Source organism: Taudactylus pleione, unplaced genomic scaffold (assembly GCF_031769625.1).
Source record: "Taudactylus pleione unplaced genomic scaffold, aTauple2 ptg000946l, whole genome shotgun sequence".
Taxonomy (NCBI): Eukaryota; Metazoa; Chordata; class Amphibia; order Anura; family Myobatrachidae; genus Taudactylus; species Taudactylus pleione.
In genome coordinates, this window is record NW_028285347.1 from 1569066 (window position 1) to 1596365 (window position 27300).

Sequence of the window (27300 nt, forward strand, 5' to 3'; positions counted from 1 at the left end):
ACTGAGTGTTCAGTGACCCGACTCCGGCCGGGCAAAACTGATGAGCCTCTGGCCCGGGGGCGGGGTATAGAGGTAGACCCGCTGCATCTTGGGAGAAAGGTTTACTGCGTAAGGTGCCCGGATGACTCTGCATCACCTATACCCCAAGGTCACCCTCTCGGCCCCCTATGGACCCTGAAGAAAACTACTTTAATGTGATGTCCATTTGTAACTTCATTGTGACTAGAGATGCAAATAATGTATTTGTGAAGGGTAGCAAGCAAGGTGCTGTTGATATAAAGTCAATCAGGAGACAATGCTAGCAGGTCATTAAAAAAATACATTTGCACAGAGATCGTCTTTTATGAAACTTTATATTAATTTCAACATATTAAGCAACACTTTGCAGATCATTTTTACCATTCACATCAGTCCCTGCCCTAGTGGAGCTTACAGTCTAAATTACAAACTAATTGCACCCTAATAGATTTTAGGACTGTGGGAGACAGCAATGCTAACCTCTATGCCGCCTTGCCTCAACCCATCAAGTTATCCAACTTCCTGGCTGGGAACTCACCATGACACTCAATACTGGGTCACAATGATACAAAACTGTGCAAACCACAGGAGTTCCTGGCACATCCAATTTTGCTGCGCAATGGAAAGTTGAGATCTCATTATGCTATGCAAGATTATAGAAACCTCGTTCTAACATCGCGAGTGCTCGCGATACCTGACGTAGCCTTCAATATGTGCCAACTGCAACATTATTAAAAATAAAACAATTAGAAAATAAAGAAAAATGCACAATCTTGTACTAATAACAAAATGAAGAACAGTATTAAATCAAAACTGAACTAAGATTGAAGTTCATTTAAGCCACAAATCTGGGCCACTGACATGAAATAATTAAGAACCTCACACTAAAGTACTGGATTGAAGATAATAAAAGGATACGGCTAAATGAATGAGAGGAATTAGGATTGAGCCCTGTGAATTGAATACATTTTAATATGAGAATCCTATCCATTGCGCGCTCTACCTTTAATAACCTATATAACAAGCCAGTCGTTAAAGGGACTGGAACTTAAAACAAAATTTAGTATATACAGTCATCCATGTCAGGGAACATTAAGCAAATACATATTTTGATGTTATCCTCTGTGCAGTCTCATGGGGTAAATTTAGTAAGAAACGATTTTCAAAGCTGCTGTGTCTGTGGCCCCTGTATTCAAAGGAGGAAATAATTAAATACAAAATAAGCCCAGTTTTGTATTTAATCTTATTGGTCCTATTAATCCTGCAGCTGAAACCACTGAAGACGAGGTAACTTTGAAAAGCGCAATTTGGCACATTTATCTTGTGGGTTCACAGTTATTTGTTGGTCTGTGCTCCCAATGATGTCATAACCATCCCCACACTAGTTCTATTGGGGTACAGTGGAGATGGCGATTGGAAGGAGGAGGATTTTAACTTTGTCACCAGCGGAGAAAGAACAGGATAATTGTACACATTACACGGACCAGCAGAGGCAGATGAGAAATTAAATAATGGAGAAGGTTGAACAATTAAGACACCTCTACTGTGTGGTTGCTCCAAGCAATCTAACTAAATTCTACAAGCAATCTGACTAAATAGATCTAGATCACAGGTTCTCAAACTCTGTCCTCAAACAGTGCATGTTTTCTACCACTCCTCCACCTGTTTTTTTTACCTGCTGTGTGACCTGGATAATGTGTCAGTGAGTAATGACTGCACCTGCTGGGGGACATTGGAAATGTATCAGTGAGTAATGAGTACACCTGTGCACCTGCTGGGTGACCTGGGAAATGTGTCAGTGAGTAATTGAGTACACCTGTTCACCTGAAAAATGTGTCAGCGAGTAATGACTGCACATGTTCACCTGCTGGGTGACCTGGGAAATGTGTCAGTGAGTAATGACTACACCTGTGCACCTGCTGGGTGACCTGGAAAATGTGACATATGTGGGGTCCTGAGGACAGAGTTTGAAAACCACTGATTTAGATTATATAGAATTCAAAAAGGAAAAAGTAAACAAGAAATACAGTGTTTGTTTGATTTTTATGGCTTAAACAAGTCTGGGGTGGGTAGTGCAAGTAGGTTTATTGGAGAAGAAAAGTTTTGTGTCTTAGTAATGGAGGAATAATATATATAAATCTTTTATTGTGAACAGTATGAGGGAGATTTATCAAATTTCTAGATTGAACAAACTGAGATGTTGCCCATAGCAACCAATCAGCTTCTACTGTACCCATCATTTATTAAGTACATTATATTGTGTGAGCAACTGCTCTGCCTGTCCTCGTTAGAAGATATGATACATCTCCCCCAATGTGAGGTAAGAGGTTGCTGGCATAAAGCAGGAATTGGGTCCGCATGCCAGACATTCAACTTGTGCTGTGGAGAAAAAAACAGATGATGTCAGATCAGGGTTATACAGTGGACTGGCAGGGCATGCAGGAATTTGTAGTTCTGCAACAATTGGCAAGCAACAGGTATTCCCAGGTCTTATGTATACATGTACTGAAACACACACGAGTCACAGCAATCAAATACATGGAAAACAAAACAAAGCAACACTTGTATGAATCTTCTACAAAAAAATTCTTAACCCAAGAATCCTGAACTATGTGTATGGAAAAGACGGCTATCCAGGCTCCTCAAACATTTAATCAAATCCGCTTGAACTTGTAATCGGCTCTGTTCTTATGGGTTGGTTGCCTGATGGACTAATCGCTCTCAGATTCACTGTATTCAGAGGACACCATCTCTTCACTTATCACAGTGTAAAGCTTTTGGGAGGGTTTGGGATCTACAAAACAGATATTGTAGTGTTTAGGTTAGAAATTGTAACATCGGTCATCCATTAACAGAAAGTCATATTATAACCTAGAGCACAAAGGTAACTACTGCCCTGTCCTCCACTAATCAGACTGCTTCTTTCTACACTAACACACTCACTTCAGCCACCACATTAAGTTCACAACAATCCAAATTTCAACCATGGTGCACCAGCCAGCCCCTGGAGGAATCTTGCTGCCTTCTACCTCCGCTATTAATTCATCCTTTCATTTTCAACCCTGTTTTTTCCCCTACCAAGCGAATATACAATAATTCACTCCTCTGAAAGACACATTTCTCTGTCTGCACCTCATCCCCTTCCTGCCTCACAGTCCAGGACTGTGCTATCTATTTCAAAGACAAAATTTGACACGATTCAACAAGTTATTTCCTCTGCCACATCCCACATACCCAACACTCCCCAATCCACTAACAATTATTTATAGTAAGTAATAGAAGATGAAGTCTTTACACTCATCCCATCCTACAACCTGCCCCTTCTACTCTATTCCCTCCTAACATCTCCACTTCCTCAACCACAATCTGCTGAAGTACCACAAGACTCTGGTCTTGGTACTATAGTTTTCTCTCTGTACACCTCTTCGCATGGTGGAACTAATTTGCCCATTTGGTATCTAAGTTGGTGACACACAAATCTACCTCCTGCACTAGTTCTTGTAACATCTTTCTCTTTGCTATAGTCACGTGGATGTCCCAATGCAGCCTGAGACTCAGTATATGCAAAACAATTTATTTTCCCTCCTGACGGAGTCACCGATGCCCCTCATATCGCCCTCACTTTCCATTAGACCACAATTCGCTCAGTGTCCCAGGCCTTCTGCCTTATGTCACACATGCCTCTGGGCCTGTTTCAGCAAGGCATGCAGTTGCTAATACGCACACAATCAGTGGATTGTTTCGCACTGAGCATGCATATGCATCGCAGTGCGAGTGCGCGCACCGGCCGCTGTGATGGGGACTGCGATCGAAGTGACTATGCAGACCCATCACAGAGTGACTGACAGGAAGTGCCATTTGTGGGTGGTGATGGGTTGGTGGTTGGCCAAACGCAGGCGTGCCAGTGCATTCACACGCCGTTCAGGGGCGTGCATAAATTATTTACTACGATCCCATAAGCAGTGTGAGACCTGACAGCGTGCGTGGTTGTTAGCAATTCCTGAGTAAGGTCAGGGCTTGTGCAAGTGTGCATGAGGCTGCGATGGTACTCGATTATACCGATGGTTTTGCTATTCTGCTAAACATTACGAATGTGTGTAAGGTAAAGTGGGCGTGTCCTTATGATGTGCTGAGTTTGCATTGCGATTGCGGTGGATTAGCTTGCTATCGCAGTTGAGCTGTGTGCATACGCAATATTGCGATCCGTAATGTATCAGGCTCTCTGCCCTGCATTATTCCTCACATTTAGTCTTTCTCCGAGTCCTATCACTTCCAATTTAGAAATATTTCTAGAATACATACTTTTGAGAATAAATATACCAAAACTCTTATCGACCCGACCCGTTTATCTCCCACATGGACTACAACAGTCTCCTGTGATCTGGCATTTCCCCCACCCATCTACCCCTTCAATCCAACTCAAATTCCACAGCAATACTGATCTTCTCTAACTCAATAAAATTAGAGATATGGTAAGAACTTACCCTTGTTATCTCTTTTTCTTCGAAGTCCATAGGGTTGACCTTGCTGGATCTGGATCCACAGGCACCACACAGTCAAACCTTTAGCTCCCAGGATGGACTGGGTCCATCCTCCTCTATACCCCGCCCTCGAGCCATAGGCACCTCAGTTAGTAAGTAGCCAAGGCCGGAGGAGGAACAACAGAGTGAAGAAAAACTGGAACATGCAAGAACCATACTCACAGAAAGGGAGATGGAAAGCAGGTGACCAGCAACACAGCCCATATGAAGCACAGGTGGGTCAGGGCGGGTGCTCTGTGGAACCTATGGACTTCGAAGAAAGAGATAAAAAGAGGGGTGTTCTTACCATATCTCTCATTTTCTTCTTCAGGGTCCATAGGGGGTCCGCAGGGTTGACCTTGGGGATGTCCCAAAGCAGTCCAATTAAGGGCGGGGACGCGCCTATGCTGAGAGGAGAATCCGGCGCAAAAAGGAAGCATCCTGAGAGGCAAAGGTGTCAAAAGCATAAAACCTCAGAAAGGTCTTGATTGAAGACCATGGCGAGTAGAATGAGCCTAAACAGAAGGTATAAGCCTCAGAAATAGCCAAACGAATCCATCTAGCCTAAGTTTGTTTGTTGGACGGCCATCCCCTCTTGTGAAATCCAAAGAGGACGAATAAGGAACCCGACCTCCAAAGGGAACTAGTCAGGTCCACAGAATTTTGAGAGCTCGGACCACATCCAAGGAGGCCTCACCAGCCGAAAGGTCACGTGACTGAATGGCCGGCACAACAATTTCCTGATTAATGTGGAATTTAGAAACCACCTTAGGTAGAAAACCTGGACGAGTGCGTCCATTCCCGGCGCGTCTAGTGGACACGCCGGCAATGGGGGGGGGCGCCGCCACTACCAGCGCCTCCGGTCTGTCCCTAGTGGCCCGCGATCCTTACCTCTTCCCGTCGATCCGGCAACAGTACTGGGAGCCCGCAGACTCTGGGGTCCCGCCGTGAGGAATCAGTATGATTTCCCGCCGGCTGCCCGACCAAGAAGGAAATCTCAATCGTCTAGAGGTAAGTAAAACTAATCTAATTCACTCCCCTAACCCTCATTTAGGGTGCCTAACCCTAACCTCCCCTTCAGTGCCTAACCCTAATCCCCCCTCTAAGTGCCTAAACCTAACCCCCCCCCTTCCCCGCCGTGGATCCAGATCCAGCTATATCCCAAGGTCCAGACTTCTCCAATGTCCCAACTCTCACTAATGTCCCATCACTCCTATCCAACTGCTTAAACTAATGCCCACTCACACCTATCCTACTCCCATCTATACTACCCAGACTAATGTCTCCCCCCACACCTACCCTACTACCACCTATATTGCCCACCCTGATGACCACATTAATGCCCCCTCATTCCTATCCTACTCTCACCTATACTGCCCACATTAATTCTCCCTCACATCTATCCTACTCCCTCCTATACTGCCCACACTAATGCTCCTTCACACTTACCCTACTCATATATACTGCCCACGCTAATGCACTCATACACTAAACCTCCATAGCACCTACCCTACTCCCACCGGGAGGCAGTCAGGATGCTGGTGGACGGGATGGCGGACGTAAATATACCGACACCGTAATCCTGACGCCCGTCAGAATGCTGACGCCGCCATCCGAAGAGATCAAGATATCAACGTCAGCATCCCGATGGTAAGTATGCGAGTCAGGGTTAGTCCGGGGATAGGGGAGATAGGTTTCGGAGATCTCCTGGGGTGGGTTAGGCACCAAACGCGGAAGGAGGGTTAGGCACCACTGGGGGGGGAGGTTAGTGACACCACCCCCCACCCCGGGGGTTAGGATTAGGATGCGGGAAGGAGGGTTAGCACCACTGGGGGGAGGTTAGGGTTAGCGGAGAGAGGGGGAGGGTTAGGCTACTTACCAGGATGTTCGGGATCCTGAACATCGGGATGCCGCTGTCGGGTCTTCTGACCACCGGCATCCCGACCGCCAGTCAATCGTTAGGCACCACTGGGGGGGAGGTTAGTGGCTCACACCAATACTACTCCCATGTATATTGCCCACACTAATGCTGTCACACCTACCCTACTCCCACCTACACTAAAGTTAGTTATTTTGTAACAAAGAGCACAGCCATTCATATAATTCAATATATAAAAAATAATACTCAGTAGGAGCAGCAAATATTTTATATATTAAGATAAAACGAAGAATTCTTTATTATTTTAATTTATTGAAGTGTTGAAGCGCCTGAATTCTATTTAAGTATTGTTTCCCACCTACACTGCCCACCCTAATGTACGATCACACCTGTCCTAATCTAAATTCTATTCCTACTTGCTTCCAATTAGAATGTACAAGCTCTTTCATGATCAGGTCCCTGCCTACAGATACAGATCCTTATACACTAAAGCTGAAATTTTGAACGACTGAACGATATCATTATCGTTCATTACATCGGCCAGTGGATATGCTGTCAACAACCAACGATGCGCGCTCCCGCTGGTCATAGACAACATTGTTAATCGCCTAAACCTGCTGTCCAACCTGACAATATCGTCAGGTTGTGCAGGTTCAGGGAGGGAGCCGGCACTGAACGATAGTGTGCATGATATCGCTCAGCGTGTGTGTTCAATGCCATTACGGACATTGAGCACACTACTGCCGGGGACACACTACACGATATCGCTCAATGTGGCAGATGTATGAAGCTCTGGAAAGTGATAAAGTGCAGAGTGATAACCGTCCAGCCACTCAGCTCCCAACTGTCATGTTACAGGCTGTGTTTGAAAAATGACAGATGGGAGCTTATTGGCTGGACAGTTATCACTGTGCACTTTATCACTTTCCAGAGTTTCATACATCTGCCCCACTGAGCGATATCGTGTAGTGTATATCCGCCTTTAGAGTCTATACCCCATACAGTGTGAGACACCCAGTGCACCTGAGATACTCCATGAGGTGTAGCGTACTGGATTTTTATTTAAATTGTGTCTTATTTGCATTGTAGACACAGCAACACACCCCTGAGACACTGTGCTATGACTTTAACCGCACAGGAATTAGTTTTAAAAATGTACAAAGTTGCATATGAAGCACAACGGAACTTGGAGTGAGAAAGTGATCAAATAGATCAGTGCAAGCCAGCAATGTACTTTTGTTGCTCCCAGTTTTATTTAAGACGCACATTTTGAGCAAGAAAGACACTCAGCGCAGTCAAGACGCCTGGGACCTGGTATCGCGAGGAGCCATTTGCCGCAACTGTTTTCAGATCTGTATTTATTTTGTCTACGTGATATGTTCCTATTTTATGTATGTCTTATTTTCCCTACTGATCAGCAGTGCTGAGTGCTAAATCGCCTTATGAATTTATGATGATAATAATCATCTCCTCTTAGCCTTGCATGCTGTCCAGACTGAAGCTCTGTAAAGTCAGTATTGTTCAAAAGTGGGAATAATTCATGCTATAATAGTGATGTCTCCACCAATCGTGAATTCTCTTAGCTAAAGATGTCAGACTGGTGCTTTGATAATATAGGGCATATAAGGGATGATTACAGCTGTAAATGTTGCGGTGGGGACATTGTAACATACTAAACCCAAGTGAACAGCTTCAGTAACAATCCAGGACTTACGCGAAGGGAGCCAGTGGTTATCCTCAGCATCCTCTAAGTGGTCAAAGTCAAACCTCACATTTGGATGCTAGGAGAAAGAAGAGCTCCAGTTACTCTACAATGACCTTTCCTAAGCTGGAAAGAATGGGACAAACCCTGTAGCCCACCTTGTTTTTTAACAATAGCTTCCACTTCTCTGATATTCTTTTTCTCATAATTATAACGGCTTCTCCGTTCTTAATGGAGCATTCAGACTTCTCTTCCACAATTTCTTTGTAGAGCTCCAGATCTGCTGCATATTGCTTCCCTCCAGCTTCACAACTGCAAGAGACACAAAACACGGACTCGTATGTTCTTTAAGAGAAAATGTCAGTATAATGAGGACTGAAAAAAATACCTATGACAGCAAAATAATACTTTCCTTTTGTCAAAGTGATACAGGAATATGGTTCTTAGAGGTGTGACTGGGAGTTTTACTGGTGTCTTATTAGATACCAGCAACTTTGAATTCTAAATCCAGATGTGTATAGTAAACCTGAGTATTTTACCAGGTGTGAAATTAACCAAAAATACATTATTCTGCTGCAAAATGAAATAAAAAAAATAATAATAATGTAAGTTTTTACATTTGTTACTCTTCTTACAACTGGGTCACTGTTACTGTAATTGGTCAGGAGTTATTTGTATAGAACAAAATGGCCGCTTCCCACAGAGCGCCCATTTTCAACTCCACAATCAGCCTCAATCTAGCCATATAACCACCTTCCTCGACCAGAAGTCCTTCATCACAACTCAGATACCACTGATGGCTAGCTTCATTCTTACTAACTGAAGCAGCTTAACAAACACAAAAAGAACAAAACAAGTATTCCTATGTTGGGCACACTTAGATTACATCATGGTTATAGTTCCACATATATCCACAAGATTCTGGCAGTAACTTTCATTATAAAACATAATTTTTATTATCTTATTTACTATACAGGCAAAATATAAATCATAAACTTGTGACAACTATTGTCCAAACGGACACTAAATAAAGTGATATAAAATTTTGACTGTGGAATTTAGTTGTTTTAGAATACTCTCTTATTTCCTTATTGTATCATTTACACTGTTATATCTATTTCTGTGAATTAATCACTTATTATCAGGTAATTTTCAATAAAACAGGAATAACGTCTCCATTACGGTCTACGAAGTATTTTATTCTTAATATATAATAAACCATGTAACTGGGTCTTCATATATTTAATCCAAGATACAGACCAGATTGAGCATAATAGGGAATTATCAGGGAGAGTAAATCAAACCTAACCTATATCTCGACTCTTAAGAAGTTCACTAAACCCTTATTAGATATCAACCTCGTTATCATGTATGGCTCCGTGTTACAGTTGTATGAGAGTCAGTATGGTTTATTTACAATACCTCCACAATGTGGCACCGATTAGGAGGATGTCCTATATTCTACTACTCATGTATTATTATATCCCATTCTATTAGATTACATATGAATGAACTGGCTAAGTAACCCGCACTATATTAGTTCATCATACTATATATCTGTATCTTGGATTAAATATATGAAGACCCAGTTACATGGTTTATTATATCATAAGAATAAAGACATCGGAGACAGTAACGGAGTCGTTAACTTTATTCCTGTGTATTGAAAATTTCCTGATAATAAGCGATTCATTCATTCACAGAAATAGATATCACAGGGTAAGTGATACAATTAGGAAATAAGAGAATATTCTAAAACAACTAGATTCCATAGTCACAATTTTAGATCACTTTATTTAGTGTCCGTTTGGACAATAGTTGTCATAAGTGAATTATTTATAATGATTTATAATTTGCCTCTATATTAAATATAATAATAACAGTTATGTTTTACAACAAAAGTTACTGCCAGAATCTTGTGGATACATGTGGAACTATAACAATTACGTAATCTAAGTGTGCCCAACATAGGAATACTAGTTTTCTTCTTTTTGTGTATATTGATATGATATTTATTCCTTGGTACACCTCCCCTCACAAGACAAATTGATAGAGATAATAAGAGGAGAACAGATTGGAGAATTTAATTCCTGTGCGGATAACTTTTTGTTCTGCATGTAACTGAAGCACCTTCCCATCTGAATCCGTGGCATGGACTCCTATTATCTCTTATCTGTGACCCATTGTGACCAAGAACTGTAGAAATTGTGTTGCAACCTCCACAATTATGAATATAAATTTTTATCCATGATTAAAAGTGGTTCTAAACATCAAAACATTTTCAAAGGCAATAAACAGAAGCTATATCTGCTCTCTTGCCACAACACCCAGGGCCGTAACTAGGGTAGTGCGACCTGTCCCATGGCACAGGGCACCGCAAGTTCAGGGCGGCACTGTTGGGCCTGTCAATTTTCCGGTTTATTATAATTTTCACTTGCAGCTTCCTCTTCTTTTATCCCCAGCATGTCCTGGCCTTCCCTATGTCTTTCCTGGCCCTTCCCCATGAGGCCATGAAATTATTGAATGCACTTCTTGTGTCTCTGTTTGAAAAATTGGGGGGGGGGCTATGCTCTTTCTGGCACAGGGCACCAAAAAGTCTAGTTACAGCTCTGACAACACCTCTCCCCCTCCCCCCCCCATACACACACACACAAAAATGAATACCCGAAAAACAAAGGCAGACTGAAAACTGACCAACTTAGTGCACTGTTGAGGATGTAACCCAGGAGGATGCGGTTACTGGTTGAGTGACATTGTAAGCTGGAAACATTTAATTTATAGTTTCTGTCCCCTGTAATCCTAAACGGCTTCCATTTTAGTGTGGACACTGGAAAGCATGTTCGGACAGGAGGGAAGACTGTACACTTAGGGGGTGGATATTGGTGCTCAGTTACCGCCCCCTGCTTCAGCCCAGGACTGACAACACCTAGGTACATTAGGATAATTACCAAACTAATGCAAACTGTTTCTTAGTACAGTAAAGCAGGCCATATATCAGGATATTGTGCTAACCAGCCTATTGATTAATTAAAATTGTATTAGGATTTAAAATTTGTATTAGGAGACTTCCTTAATTTGCTAAAAAAAAAAAGCCCAACCACAAAAACAACCAGAAACAAAAAACTGACACTCACCTGAACATGACTCTGTCCCTATAAAACATACACTTGTGATCCATTATTCCTCGTAACTTCACAGTCATAATAAGATCATCATCTTTTTCGCACCACATGATTTCCGGGTGCAGGCTTAAATATAAATACAATATAGTGGGTTTGTCTTCTTTGTCAAATTCATTCAGCCAATGGTAAACAACTTATCAAAACTTATATAGAAGAAACTAATTCTACATAGCATATTTCCCTTTCTCTTAGGTCCATGTGTGTAAGAGCAAACTCTGGGTTATCAACCTGTGCCAACTAGCAGGAGGGAGATAATTCTGAATGTATAGAAAGGACCCTACTTCTCCTTCTCAGTTGTACATCTATCCAAAAAAGGAAAAAGTAACTGTCAAGCCAATCAGTGGAAGATGCTCAGCAAAACAATGTATTAGCACAGTGGTTCCCAAATCCTACAGCCCCTGGCGGTCTGTGAAGTTTTCATCCAAATCCATCCAGTGGAAGGCCCAGAACAGGCTCCCAGAGTTAAAAGATCTGCCCACCGTCCACGGGTCAAAGTTTTCCCCAGTGTATTCCAACAGGAGGTCCAACCGGGACCCTATCCCCCCATAAAACCTGGCCAGGATCCAACTAGACCACCTCGCGTTGGTTTAATCCCAATCGATGTAGGGGTGTCCACATGCAAAACTGGACAGACAGCCAAACAGACAAATTAATTATATATTATATATATATATATACACATACACACACACACACACACATATCTATATATTTATATATATATATACACATACACACACACATATGTATATATTTATATATATATATATATATATATATATATATATATAAACATACACACACACTTATACAAATATATATATATACACACACACACACACACACACACACACACTGTGAATATATATTATGTATATATACACATAAATAAATGTCAGAAGATGTGTTCAGGCACTCTTCTCAGCTTCTGCTGGAGCGAAAGGTTTTTGCAATGTTAGATCCGAAACAAGACGCAAACCGCATGTTATACTAGAGGCTGTTAGTTCCATAGATGCTTTTCTCCTGATCAACAGCAGGCACTAGCAGCAATATATGTAAACCTCTCTCTATCCTATCCCGCAGTCTAATCCTGCAGTCTTTTTGTCTGGGATGGAAACCCAGTCTATGGGCCTCCCTTTACTCTGGGTGACAACATACATAAGGATTATGCTATGTCCGGTAGCAAGAAAAAGAAAAAACAATGAGACTAACGGGTGCACTGCAGAGTTAGTATAGTTAGAGCAGGCTCCACTGATATGTATTATTTATTAATTTTCTTATTATTTTTATACTTTCAGTATTTCTTTGTTTGGTTGCATCTACTACAATAAAAAATAACTTTAATTGTTTCAATTAAAATCTTATATCTTTATAAGAAAAAAAGAAATATAAAATGATATAGTGAAAATAGTAGGGAAAAAAAAAAAAAAGAGTACTTTTTTTTAAAAAAGCCCTGATTATACCTTTGGGTCACTTATTTCTGTAATAAATATTCATTAAAGTTGTATAAATTAACTGGGTATAACTGCAAAATTAATACCAATATTTAAGCTTTATTTTTATATCTATCATTTTATATTTCTTTTTCAGCTCCTGTTATTTTTTCAATTACATGACAGTTAAGAGTTGATTGGTTGGAGCACCAAGAATATCACTTATTGATAAATCTGAGCGTAAGTGTCTATACCACTGCTCATGCATTATCCTTCCTTCCTGGGGAGATGGACACTGTCTGACGTACACTGTGTGTCTATAACACTGCTTAAGCACTACCTCTCATTGCTGGTGTGGTAGGTATTCTCTGAAGTACTCTATGTCTATGACACTGCTGCATAGTCCCTATCCCTCCAAGCTGATGTTATAGTCATTATCTGTCGTTCACTATGGAGGAGATGTATGACCCACCGATATGGGGAAGGAGTAATGTCAGCGTACATTTCTTCCATGTGCACCACTGGTGCTGCATATCTCTGTTTCTTGTACACTGGACTGGCGTCCTGTGTGTGCATTTGCATGACCTCTGCTATGCAGGGTTGGCTGGCATCTCAGGTTTGTTACCATAAAGCGCCCCATCCTTGAGAACGGCTTTGGGACATGCCCAGCATAATGCTCCAGTGTCCCCCAATGGATGAGGAGAGAACAGGATTTTTGCAAATCCATTTCTCAGAATCCTTGGGGGGACACTGGTCACCCTTCCCTGAGCTATGTATAGTTGTCTGTTCTGGTTCTGCCCTCTAATTCTTTAAGGGTGGCCCTGTTGTCTTGTTTTGTTTTTCCTCCCCTGTTTTCTCTCCGGCCTCCTTAGGGGCTTTATTAACCAATAACTGGCTCGCTAGGGCTGCTGGGGTAAGGAGGGGGAGGAGCCAGTTCTGACTTTTGAATTCTGCCTATACCCCAGTGTAATGCTCCAGTGGCCCTCTTGGATTTGGAAAAATGGATTTTACTGGTAAGTACAAAAATCATGTTTTTTTTTCTTTCTATATGTTATAAACTCAGCAGTCTATTAATCATTTGCAGCAGGTGTACCAAATAAATTAATTAAGCACTGGAGTGTGTGACGACATTCACACATTAATCCTTCTGCTCATAGCAGGACCCAATGAACTGCACAATGAAATCCACAGAATGGTTTCTCAATATTAGTCAAAATGTCTCAAAAACTTAAAATGTTCAACAAACCTTGGAATTGAGGGATTCATTGGTGATTCTGCATTATCACGTATATAATCTTGTTTAGCTATACAGAGATTGAAGTGTTAGTATTGAACAAAATACAGTTACAAGAAAGAGATACATCTTCATGCACGACGTACCACAAGAGAGATGTATACATGCTGACAATAAGATATTATGTGTAAATCAAAATGACTAAAGGGGTATATTTATTATTGGGCCGTTGGTCAAAGCGAACGATGATCGGCGACTTTGACCCACAGTTTTAAAGCGGCAACAGAAATAGATGCTAAACCAGGCTAATCGCAGTCAAAGCCGCAGACAAACTGCCCAATAGTAAATATACCCTCAAGGCCCAAAAGCAGCGGCCTGAGGGCTACGGAAAGCGATGATGTTTCAGCCATTGAATTAAAAGCGACAAATTGCTGCTTTGAATCTTGGGGGTAAATTGCAGAAAATCAGAACTTTCCGCAGCCCTCCTGAGAGGATATAGCTGCTATGTGGGAGATTCCAGATACATTGCCTGCTTGCTTACACAGACCATCAGATATGAAAATTCTGTAGTTGTCTCTAGGAAAGAAGAAAAAAATAATTTGGCTTCACCTAGGAATGCAGGAGGCAATGCTAAAGCTGGATACACGCTAGGACAACGGCCATCGTCCTGACGACTGGTAAGTGCATGCACAAATACCAATCGTCGGTCTGATGTGCCGTGCGCCTTTACATGTACCCACCCATTTGTGATATCAATCACCAGCGGCCTCTGCAGCAAGTGCACGGGTGGCTGGCTGACCACCTGTACACAAAGCATGATGTGCCGATAGATCTGCAGATGTATCGGCCATCGGCTGTGCTGAAATGCTGACGCGATATGTCTGTGATCATCATTCACAGACCTATCACTGGTACACACCCGCCGATATGCCCACCATATATGGCCAATTGAAAAGCCGATAAATAGTATTGTCCAGAGTGTTCCCAGCACAAGTGACAGATGACAGGAAGCAGTGCAAATGGACAGCATGTGATAAAAATATCCTACAAAGATGACAAATTGAGGTTTCAGCCAAGAAAGAAAAATGTTGCTACAACTTTTGAACTGCTCACATAGATGCTGTCCCTGGGATTCATTATTAATCCAGTAATCAACGGAGATGCAGAGACCTCGAAGGACATAACAAGAGGGTCCTTACAAAGGTCTGAGGGGGAGAAGCCCACCAGAGGAAGCCCCACAGTCCAATAATATATGGCGTATAGAAATACCAGATCTGTTCTAGGATAGTCGCTTACCAGAATCTGTAACCTCCAGACAAGGTGGAGATGAAACACGGTGGTCATCAGCAGTCCCATCAAGACTTGTCAATTGCTCATCTGATGCCCTGTTAACAGAACAAGTCTAATTAAATGGGGCAAGGTGTAAAGATGAACATTTATGTATCTTTCTCTCCAGAGTGACACTTTCAGGATATGCGCTATGATATTAGAATGGTGGCTGCTAATGTAGGGTTTTAATCTGTAGATAACAAATTCCACGAGCATCATCAAAATGTCCTCCCATCTGACCAAAAGAAGCGAGGGACGCAAACAGATAAACCTGATGTAAGGGTTAGAGGGACACCATAGTTTCTATCTGAGCTGGCATAGTACAATCAGCACTAACTCCATAACTCCCCCCATCAACTAAAAATTCAGCCAGCACTTTGTGGGGGTCAACAGTCTATCAACTTAGAAAGTCAGTCTTACCTTTTATGTAGGCCTGTAATGCAAATCCGCCTTCTACCCAGACCAATAACTTCGTTCCCTACCTCCTTTGACGCTATAGGGCACTGTAGATTTGATAAGATACATGGGCAACCACGATATCATTGTGTGACTGAGACTGTCCCTGAGAGGCCAGTAGGAATTCCATGACTTCCCGAATATCATTCGGCAGTAGATTATCACAGGCCTAGCAGTCTACAGGCCCTGGCAAGATGCAGTCCAGCCTCAGACTGGTATCTGTGACAAAGACCTCCCGGCCAATTTAAAGCTAAAGGACGTCTAGTGAAAGGGCATTACTACTATTTCCAAACTGTTCGATCTAATGATCAAGGCCCCTATTTTGGCTTGGGCTATCCAAACAATAGAAAATTAGGGGTGCAATATGAAACCATAATATGAAACCATAAAAAAAACTTGGCTTTAATCAAGCTGTCTAGCTTCTTTTCATTAGGGTCTTTCAATGAAGCCAAATCTGTAAGGGTGATAGATGCTTCATCTGGAAACACAGAAATGGGTGCATCCACCAAACAGACAGACTATTTTTGAAGGTACATCAAAAAAAAACAAAATGGACAGTGTTCTTAATAAAAACACCTCTCATGGCAATCGGTTCTACTCACATGGAAAGAAGTTTAGTGACTGGTCTTATAACTAACCGTAATTGAGCTGGTGAATCCCAAAACCCACAATATGTGCAATACTGTTGGAATTAGGAAAGCAAAAAGATCTTTCAGAGAACTGCAGCTCCAGATTCAAATTAAGGTGGAAAAACTGGGAATAATTTTTACCCGATGGAATCTTTTTCTTGCTCCTAACATCTGAGGAAGGGGGTGTTCTAAGTACATATTTTAGAGACTACGAGGGATATTTACTAAAGTGAGAGTTTTTAGAAGTGGAGATGTTGCCCATAGCAACCAATTAGATTCTAGCTATTATCTTCTAGAAGGTGCTAGTTAAATGTTAAGTAAAATGTGATTGGTTGCTATGGGCAACATCTCCACTTCTAAAAACTCACACTTTAGTAAATCTACCCCTATGAGAACCAAACACTCTGTCATACATACTGAAGGAGGGTTCCCTAAGTGCAAGTTAGTGAGACCAGTTGAAGGCCACAGATTGCCACTTGGCATGAATACTTAGCTTGTGTTTGGGAAATACTGCAGGTTCTTTCAGACACAAACCTGACTTCAGTTGAAGTCCCGCTTGGTTCCAGTAATGCATGCAATTGGAGTACATGTTGGGGGTTATCGGTCCCCAGGCCTGTAGATAGGATCTCTTGCCGAACGTTAAGCTCATACAGACAAGTAGGTAAACTGGACAATGTGCTCACCTGCACCTGAAGAGAGGGGGACATGTTTTATTCATACGTAGCATTTGTTTGTATGGGGGAATATAGATGTACCAAAATTCCAGCAGGATTAGGTATCCTGTGGCTCTCCAGCTGTTGTGAACTGCCATGTCCCAGCATGGGCTAGCAAGGTTGGTTGGGGTTTATAGTTCCACAATAGCTGGAGAGCTAAAATTTGGTCTAAACCAAAAATTCAAGTCAGGAATACGCTGCAAACAAGAACAGCATATGTGACCAAGTGGTGGCCTTTATTATCATCTTACCATAGGATCAAGCCAGTACGTGTTACCCAGAATGAGAACAACTTTAGCTCTGTGGTGTTTTCCTTTCACATTTCTACTAATAATCCTACTCACCTATAAATAGAAAGAAAAATAAAAAACACACATGTTAAAACTGCACAGGTCACCATATATTACAGGTAACATTTACTCTAAAGCGTTACCTAAAATCAACACTTGTCTGCTGTCTGGAAACTGATAATACTGTTTTTTCTTCCCAGAGCCAGGAACCAGCACTGTAACTGTAATTATCGATGGCCCCTAGCCAGAAGCTAGCAAAGTACCTGCATTCATCAACTCTCCAGAGTCAGGACCTAGCACTGCACCTGCTATTATTAACTGCCTACAGCCAGGAACCAGCACAGTGCCTGTACTGTAGGCATGAACAAACATCCTCTCTCACTAGCAGTTACAGCTGATATTCCACTACCTTACAGATCAGACGAGATTGTCAGATTGCTTGCTTTGAGCAATTTGTTTATTTTGTGTTTTATTCAATGGACAGTGCTGTGTAATCAGTTTATAAGCAAAATATAATAATAGAAATAATAATACTTTCCACAGTGGAAGTATTAAACATCTCAAATCTAAAAAGTGGCTTTTTGTACTGACCATAAAGCCATTCTTCACTATCAATTTTCGGGGTAACTGCTGACTCTGGTTATAGATAACTGAACTAAACTAAGGCTCCACCTGCCCCGCTATACATCTTCTCCACCAGAAACTCGGATGGAATCACTTGGATGCAAACATGGCCAAGCAGGAACAATCCAAGATCAAATTCAAAGAGGCACAGGAAGGACATGAGGTGGTTGGATGGGAACAACTCCCTGTAAAGAAGGTTTGCACCTGTGGGATCCAGGCCAGTTGCCATTGCAAGTAAATAGAAAGAGTAGACATCTGACCCTTGAAGGACAACAGTCTAAGCTCCTGACCAAAACTGACTTGCAAGAAGGATAGAAGGCACTTAAGTCAGAATTGGGAAGCTGGACCTCCACTGTGCTCACATCAATATAAGCCTTCCATACACGGTGACAGATCATTTCAGTAGCTGGTCTGGACTCGCGAGAGTCCCCAAGCTTCAAGTTTAATGCTGGTAAAACCAAACAACTCAAATTGGGGTGATTGGGATTTAACACATTATCTTCTTAACAGAAGATGTCAAGGTGGTTCTAACACAGGATGAAGATCCACACATCACAGAATTATGGGTCAATCTGGTGTGAGGAGAATCACATAGACCTGATCCTCTTGATCATTTTGAGCACTTGAGAGATGGATATGGGGGACTCCAAGTACCCCAAGTAAAACCACCACCCGGTACACATTGTGTCCACCAAGAATGCCTGAGGGTCACTGGTTCTGATAATATGTTGAAGGTCTCCTGATTCAATACCCACCCACTGCTGAGATCCTCAGGACAAACTTCTCTCCTCACAAAATGCTTTGAGTAGTGTCCATCATGGTCATCTGACTTAGAGATCTACCCTGGCTATTGATGTTAAGCCACAGCTCTGGCATTGTCAAAGTTCACCTGAATCTTCTTGGCCTTCAGAATACTCTAAACTTGGTTTAAGGTATTTGTGACTGCACACCACTCCAGAACATTGATAGGGAGAGGGGAATCCTTCCTGGACCAAAGGCTATGAAGCTGCAGGCCCAGCATCACCACACCCCTACCCAAAAGGCTGCCATCACAATTGTCCATTTCCAGATTGAGCAAAGCTAACGCTTCAGCAGACTGGATGAGTCAAGCCACCACACCTGCGACAGGCAGGTCTGTACAGATAATCAAAAGAACTGCCTGTCCAGCCAAGAACTAGCTATGGGCCACCTTGCAGGGATCTGAAACTTTAGAGGCCTTGAATGGAATCAAAGGACACCGCCACCATTTTTCCCAGCAACTGCATGAGAATGGACACCTTCGTCAGCCCCAACAGAGACTTTGCCTGCGTTTGTACAGCCAGAATTTGAAATCCACAAGAAACTCCTTCTAACTCTTAGTATTGTACAAGAGGCTCCACTTCTAAAAACTCTCACTTTTGTATACATACAACAGAATCTAGAACCAGAAAATCAGCCACTGAACTAGAGAGACTGAATTGAATGTTTCGCCACAGTTCTCCTGATCTCTCAGAAGGGAGTAGCAACAAACCGACTGGGTGGGAGACTTATCATATCCACAATGTAACAAATGCACAGAATACCTTGGACCCATTGATCTGACACAGACTGAAGCCACACATCCCAGAAAACCAAGAAAATGGCCCCCACCACAGATGAAGCTATCTCCCTACTGAGGACCTCAGTAGTGGCCTTTTGATGTGCATTTTGAACAGGTAAAATAGCTAACAGACACTCCTGTATTTTGCTTTTCAGACATGATAGCACAAGACGACAAATTGACTTGAACACAGAACCTAATGAGATACACTGCCTATACAATCTAAGTGTAAGAAAACAATCATAGAACAATCTAAAGAGAGATACTGCAGGACAACAGACATAGAACAGAAGCTGCTAGTTGAATTATAATATCCAAGAACAATACATAACAACGGCTTACACGTTAAAGTTCCAAGACCAGTCTCAATTAAAAATATATCTATGAAAGTAAGAATTTCTTCTAGAAGATGAAAATACTAAACCTGATTCCCCTACAGATATAGCCTATAAATTACACGTCTGCATTCTGGCTGCAGTCCAGGAAGAGTAAAGTCAACCAAGGAGGAGTACCTTTATAAGAGAGGGACCTCCCCTCACTGGTCAGGGTACAATGACGTTGCTAGGTGCTAACTGATTTCCTTGCCAAAACTATGCCTAGTGTAGAACTATTGCTGTCTCAGTCACTACCTACCATTAGTGCCATTCACCAGAGCACCATAAGTCATGGCCCTTAAGTGCAGCAGTAGCGGCTCAGCGGTTCATTGAAATGGATCCTGGGACAGTGATCAATTTCAGGGACATGCATGAAGAGCAGGAATGCTGTGTAACCGATGCATTGGATCTCTCATATTGAGAGTCGACAGCAACTGATTCCAAATGCAAATGTCACACCTAGAATCAACTCGACCTTTTACCTGCTTAATTGATAATGAAATAACGAGGGAATAGCCCACACCTGTCCATGAAATAGCTTTTGAGTTGCTAGTCCCATTACTTTTGGCCCCTTAAAAAGTGGGAGGCACATATAGAAACCGTTGTAATTCCTACACCGTTCACCTGATTTGGATGTAATTACCCTCAAATTAAATCTGAAAGTCTGCAGTTAAAGCACATCTTGTTTGTTTCATTTCAAAGCCATTGTGCTGGTGAATAGAGGCCAAAATATGAAAATTCTGTCAATGTCCCAAAATTTATGCACCTGACTGTAAGAGCTTTGCTTGCCAGGAGTGGTTGAGACTTAAGGGCAGTCCGATATTTGTTTATATCATCACCCAATTTCAAAAATAATTCTCAGAATGACGAATTGGCCATAATTTATAGTTCAAGATGGGCTCTGTTGCAACACCCTTAAAGTCCAATTGCAGTAAGTTTTGACATTAGGTCAAATTCTATATATTTAACGCTGCATAAAATAAAAACTGACACTCACTTTAGGATCCCACTTGTCCTCATTATCAATGGGCTTCACTCTACACACAATGAACTCCATGCACTGAGGTGGGAGTATGTGAAATGCTGGGGGTAGTTGTAGCAATTGCCGCCCAAGGACCTTATCCACCTTTCCGTTGTCGATGTACTGCACACGTGCATACACAATGCTGTCCACAGTCATTGTAGACGATACTAGAACCCTGTGAAGAGAAATTGTGACAAGACTTGCCGAGTACAGCCACCGTTCATCCATATGATCAGGAAAATCATTTACAAAGGAGAAAAGGAAGTAGTTTTAATGGGTGCACAGGGACCCACGTTGGTAATTTAAAATTAAATATTTCTAAAAGGTATGCATTAAAATATCTCACAGTATTAAATTTGTTAAGATGGTGAAATATAAAAAGATAGCAGTGATGCCTTGAGAAAGCCAGACTGGTGAAACGGCCGTAGGCTATCTGTAACTGATTGTTAATGTCATGTAACTAAATTCAATGTTAAGATGTTGCTAAATGGACATAAACCCCAGCCATTGATGTCTAAGTTAAAATGATATATGTGCTATACATAGCTAAAAAAGCTATGTTAAATATATGAGGCCTATGCTCCAGCTACTGATGTATAAAATGATACATGTGCTGTACGCAGCGCTGGGAATGACTGCAATTGCCTAATGGTTCAGCTGCATTATTGTATACATGAATACCCAGAGCTGCAAAGGTTAACATTTTGACCTATAAAATCTTTTTTTATGGCATGTGATTCACACAGGATATAATGGGAACTACTAATATATATCACATATAGTGGAGACCCATTAATACTAAGGCCCGTATTCAATTAGACATGAAAAGCAGAGATCCTCAAAAAAGTATCACCGATTGCGACTTTTCGCCTGTCGGAAACGTATCTCCGTATTCAATTACATCCGCTTTTCAATGCAATGTAATAGGCGAAAAAGATTCGCCTCTGAATAGCAGGAGAAAAGAAGTGCAACATTTTTGTTTTGTGGTGCAAAGCTGGGGAAACCACTCAGAACCCTTTGGACAGCCCCCCAAAAGACAACTGCGTAAAAAAATTACTGAGAATTTGGGGGCGAAAAAGCACAAAGTGGGGGGACAAGTTCTCAAACTAGCTAAATGAGGTTCTTGGAGTGCTCTAAGAAGGGGTCAAGTGTTTTGGGGATTGCAGGTGCTTGTATGAGGGAGGAATTAATTTTTTTTTAAAAAACTTCACTTTAGAGACATTAAAAGATGCTAGCACCCATTTTCAGGTACCTGAAATTTGACAGGACTACTTATTTTCACTAAAAAATAAAAAAAACTGCTTTATGCCATTTTTCACCACTTGGGCAAAGACGCTAATTAGAGGCTATTGCACCAACTTAAGTACCCCAAACAGTTTTATTAGGGCTATTCGGGCACTACTACATTGATCCCCAATATTTCTGCATCTATTTGGGGGGTTCAGACTGATTTCCCAGATTCTGACACTGCCTGTTCTGACTTCGCGTGTCTCTGTTTTCGCGTCTTTTGGAATTGAATAGGGCGAATAGCGGCAAAGCGCACGATAAATTTCCGCGGCTAAAATACACGATGTAGGCGATAAGTCCGGCATGCGAAACTTTATCGCGGGTGCAAAATTTATTGAATACGGCCCTAAGTGTGTTGACCAACTATATACTAACACAATATACCTGCTGTGTGAGATTAAACCTTATACTAAGAAACTTCCAGGCGGGGGAGCTAAGAGACTCAGAACTACAACAGATATTTGTGTATACTGCATAGCTAAGAAATATTTACAAAAAGCATTTGCATGGCAATACATAAAGATAAGACATCTAAGTATAGGAAGAGAAGACACTATCAGTTTGGAATACTGACTGTACACATAACCAGTCACTGCATTGTTTGATACAGTTTGCTACATTCTTTTAAGGGGTTGATGAAGGCATTTAGCCACAGGAAATAACGAAATTGCAACATAAATAACAGAATAAACTAATGAGAAACGAACCACTGTGTTACTAAACACTGATCATATTGAAAGAATGACAAATTGACAAAGGTTTAGTTTTGCTATTTATTTTATTATACACGTTAATTTTCATCTCTTTTGCACTACTCTATCTTTTTATATTTCACCATCTTAAATTTAATACCGGGAGATATTTTAATGCATACCTATTAAAAATATTTAACTTTAAATTACCTATAATGTTTAAGTAGAGGACAGCACCTCAGCAAGCTTTATATTTAAATCTGTAGATACAGATGAACTGAGTTACAGCTAATTGGAGAGAGGACAAAAGAAACTGTACACTATTACCTACATAATAGATGGCTAGTGTGGGATTTGTGCTCTATTTGTAACTACTGTATGATCAGGAACATATTGCAATGTGCATCTTCAGAAAACACCGTTATGGTTCAATTGTGTCAAGAATTGGTGAGTACAACCACCGTACATCCATCCATATGATCAGGTACATATGTGGATCTGCAGAATACACTGTTATGGGTCTACTTTCATTTTCAGTTTGTAATGAAAATATCTGGAAATGTAGGTACAATAATTCAACTACATGAATTTAGTGACTAGTGAGCGCTGATAGGTAGAATTCCACTGTTTAGGTCTCTACATCAAACTTTCCATGTCTCGCCCCAGTCCTTCCAGTCAGTTATTGTTAAATAAATCATCACAATGCAGATTTGGAACACCGTTTAGGGTGCAAAGTATTAGTATGACATAATTGGTGGTAGGAATTCAGGTCAGGATTTGACCGTGTTTCGGAATGCAAAAAATATGAAAGAGCAGTGAGGTACCTGTGATAAGTAGAGTCGTCTTTTATTGCATACAACTGTTTGCTCTCCACTTTTAGGTTCGGCGCTGAATTGATAGGTGACTGGTAATAATCATCGAGCTGAGCCACAAGTTTATCATATGAATCATTTTTTGTTACTATACGTCCAAAGAACCGAGCTGCATCCACAATACAGAGGGGGAGAACCTGCGTGAAAACCGGAAATCTGTCACAGCTGTGCAGCGCCCACTAGTGGAATTTAAGGAAATATAATTTACCAATGTTAGTACACAACACTCGCACACTTCCCCACTCTTATCCTGAGTTTGGGGCCACACATGGAATGCTGATGAGACAGCACTGCAGAATCTGGAATTTGGGTCTCAGACTTTAACCCACTAGGGAATTTGTGCTGAATAGTTATGTAACTTTAAAAATATAAAACAAAACTTCCCCATAAAACGGTTTGTTCAGCTGCACATAAAAGATCTTTCCATTCACAGAACCCAACATTAGTCACTATAAATCTCTCCAGACACGGAGGAATAACTTACGATTATGTACTGGTTTGTCTCCGGAATGGGGCTTACTCCACTGTGAAAATCCAGTGCATGATTAATCCGATGCCGATTTGGACAGGACAGTTTATCTTGGCTTGACAAATGAAAACATATAAATAAATAAATTACACATAACAATCTAAATATTTCTGCCACATGCCAATTCCAGCTTTCACAGATTCCCATTAGCCCGGGATCGGGGTAAGAGGCATTCATTAGATCTGTAGTAATATAGGATTACAATTGGACAGTAACAATCATTTATTGATCAGAATGATCGCACCACTGAGTGTATAACATGATCGTTACTGGCAGAACAATACATAAAGTGAAATACTCCCATGAAGGATGGATGTATACGTCCAGAATCAGAAGCAACTTGGTTACTGTAAAAGGTATAGAAGTACAGTATATCAATTTCTCACATCACTGCTAGTGCCAAATGACTGCAGAGATGAAGACCATGTAAAACGCTGAAAGTAGAACATTCCTAACTGAACTGCTGTTTATGTATCCAATCTGTACATTTTAATTAAGGCCACCAGTAGCCAAATCAGTGAGATGAAGCACCAGGCACTACCCCTCGTTAACTAAAAAGTTACTTGAGTAATTAACACCTAGTTGCACCTCAATTCAGGGGATGTCAACCCAAGGCTTGGAGAATGCTAGACAAAATACAGACACTACAATAGAAAATATGATTTTTTTTAAGTTTTGTTATTTTTGTAAACAAATATTAATTGTGGGAAATATTAGAGCCGGGACACTTCATTAGCAATAACCATCATAGATGTAGTTTAGCCGATCAGGATTGGGCGTATTTATAATGGGCGCATGGAGTGCGGTGTAGGGGAGGGGCCCGCACCGCACACCCTGCACCCATAGTATACTTACCTCTCCGGAGTTCCACGTCGGCGCCGGTGCCTGCGCTGTAAAACCGGTTGGAAAATGGCCGACGCTAAGAATGCAATGCAGTCACATTCCTTTATTGCTGGTAATTTACAGTGAGCCTCCCAATGACGTAACAGGACCTCTACAGGTCAGAATTTGCCCATAGCCATTTTGACTATAATATAATAAAAGTGGTTAAACGTTTTCTTCTGGAAAAGGTTAAAAAATATGAGATATGATAAGAACTTACCTTTGTTATCTCTATTTCTACGAAGTCCATAGGGTTCCACAGGATACCTTGGGGTATAGGTGATGACGTCAGGCATCGGGCACCATTGAGTTAAGTTTTCAGCCTCCCAGGATGCACTAGGGTCCCCCTCCTATACCCCGCCCCTGAGCCAAGGCAGAGAAGGAGAAGGAAGAGAGAGAAAAAAAAGATCTGGACACACACAAGAATCACATTCTCACCAGAGGGAGACGGAAAAACCGGTGACCAGAGTAAAGCCCATCTGCAGCACAGGTGCGACAGGGCGGGAGTCCTGTGGAACCCTATGGACTTCGTAGAAATAAAGATAACAAAGGTAAGTTCTTACCATATCTCATATTTTCTACTTCAGGGTCCATAGGGTATCCACAGGATACCTTGGGGATGTCCCAAAGCAGTATCCTTTAAGGGTGGGGACGCTCTTGTGCTGAAAGGAGAATCCGCCGCCCGAAGGAAGCATCCTGAGAGGTGAAGGTGTCAAACCTGTAAAACCTCACGAAGGTATGGACAGAGGACCATGTAGCAGCCTTGCAGATCTGGACTGCAGAGGCACCACGTCGAGCTGCCCACGAAGGACCCACAGACCTAGTGGAATGAGCCTTCACAGAAGGAGGAACCGGCAGGCCTTCATGAAGATAAGCTTCAGAAATTGCCATACGGATCCAGGCTGCCAAAGTTTGCGTTGAAGCAGGCCAACCCTTTTTACGGAAGCCACAGAGGACAAACAAGGCATCCGACTTCCTAAACGAAGAAGTGCGGTCAACATAAGTCCTTAAGGCCCGCACAACATCCAAAGTGGCCTCACCCACTGAAAGACCAGGTGAGTTAAAAGCCGGAACAACTATTTCCTCATTAACATGAAACTGGGAAACAACTTTGGGAAGAAATTCAGGACGAGTGCGTAGCACTGCCCTGTTCCCATGAAAAATCAAGAAAGGGGGTCTACAAGAAAGAGCCCCTAAATCAGAAACACGTCTGGCCGAAGCTATGGCCAGAAGAAAAACAGTCTTAGCTGTTAGCCATTTAAGATCCACTGAGCCCAGTGGTTCAAACGGCGGTCCTTGGGGAGCCCTCAGGACCACAGTCAAGTCCCAAGGCGCAACAGGGGGAACAAAAGGCGGCTGAATATGCAGAACGCCCTGCATAAAGGTGCGCACATCAGGAAATGTAGCAATCCTACGGTGAAACCAGACAGACAGGGCCGAAACCTGCACCTTCAAAGCAAGGCGAAGCCAATCGTCTAGTCCCGCTTGTAGGAAGGCGAGTACCCGAGACAGACGAAACTCCCGCGGTGCATAACCTCTCGGTCGACACCACTGGAAGAACGTATGCCACACGCGATGGTATATTCTCGCGGAAGACGGTTTGGCATGGTACGTACTACAGAGCTTGAAAACCCCCTGGACCTTAACAAGGCCGTCTCAACAGCCATGCCGTCAAAGACAGCCGAGTCAAGTCCGGGTGAAGACAAGGACCCTGTGACAGAAGGTCCGGTCGGAGCGGTAACCGCAGAGGACTGTCCACGGACAGACCCTGAAGGTCTGAGAACCAGTGCCGTCTGGGCCATGCGGGAGCTATCAACAAGAGCGTCCCTCCTTCCGGTTTGAATTTCCGGATTACCCGTGGAAGAAGGGAAACCGGAGGAAAGAGATAAGCAAACCGGAACATCCACCGGACGGACAGAGCATCCACCAGAGACGCCTCTTCGTCTCTTGTGCGAGACCCGTACACCGGCAACTTGTTGTTGTGCCGGGACGCCATGAGGTCGATCTCTGGAAGACCCCACCTGTCCACCAGCAGTTGAAAAACGTCCAGGT

The 27300-nt window shown here is 42.1% G+C and overlaps 1 protein-coding gene across 1 annotated transcript in view; it reads right to left on the reverse strand.

Annotated features, from left to right (window-relative positions):
* Positions 1–355: 355 nt before the first annotated feature.
* Positions 356–27300, reverse strand: part of TDRD12 (tudor domain containing 12) — a 206771-nt gene continuing 179826 nt past the window's right edge. Inside the window, exons 23-33 of the mRNA XM_088459847.1 lie at positions 24322–24421; positions 23790–23974; positions 20960–21161; positions 17347–17439; positions 16917–17071; positions 15265–15353; positions 13981–14038; positions 11254–11367; positions 8278–8431; positions 8132–8198; positions 356–2812 (exon numbers count right to left, since the gene is read on the reverse strand). Coding sequence (XP_088315973.1) covers positions 2730–2812; positions 8132–8198; positions 8278–8431; positions 11254–11367; positions 13981–14038; positions 15265–15353; positions 16917–17071; positions 17347–17439; positions 20960–21161; positions 23790–23974; positions 24322–24421 — 1300 coding nt within the window. The 3' untranslated portion in view covers positions 356–2729. The remainder of the gene's footprint in view (positions 2813–8131; positions 8199–8277; positions 8432–11253; positions 11368–13980; positions 14039–15264; positions 15354–16916; positions 17072–17346; positions 17440–20959; positions 21162–23789; positions 23975–24321; positions 24422–27300) is intronic.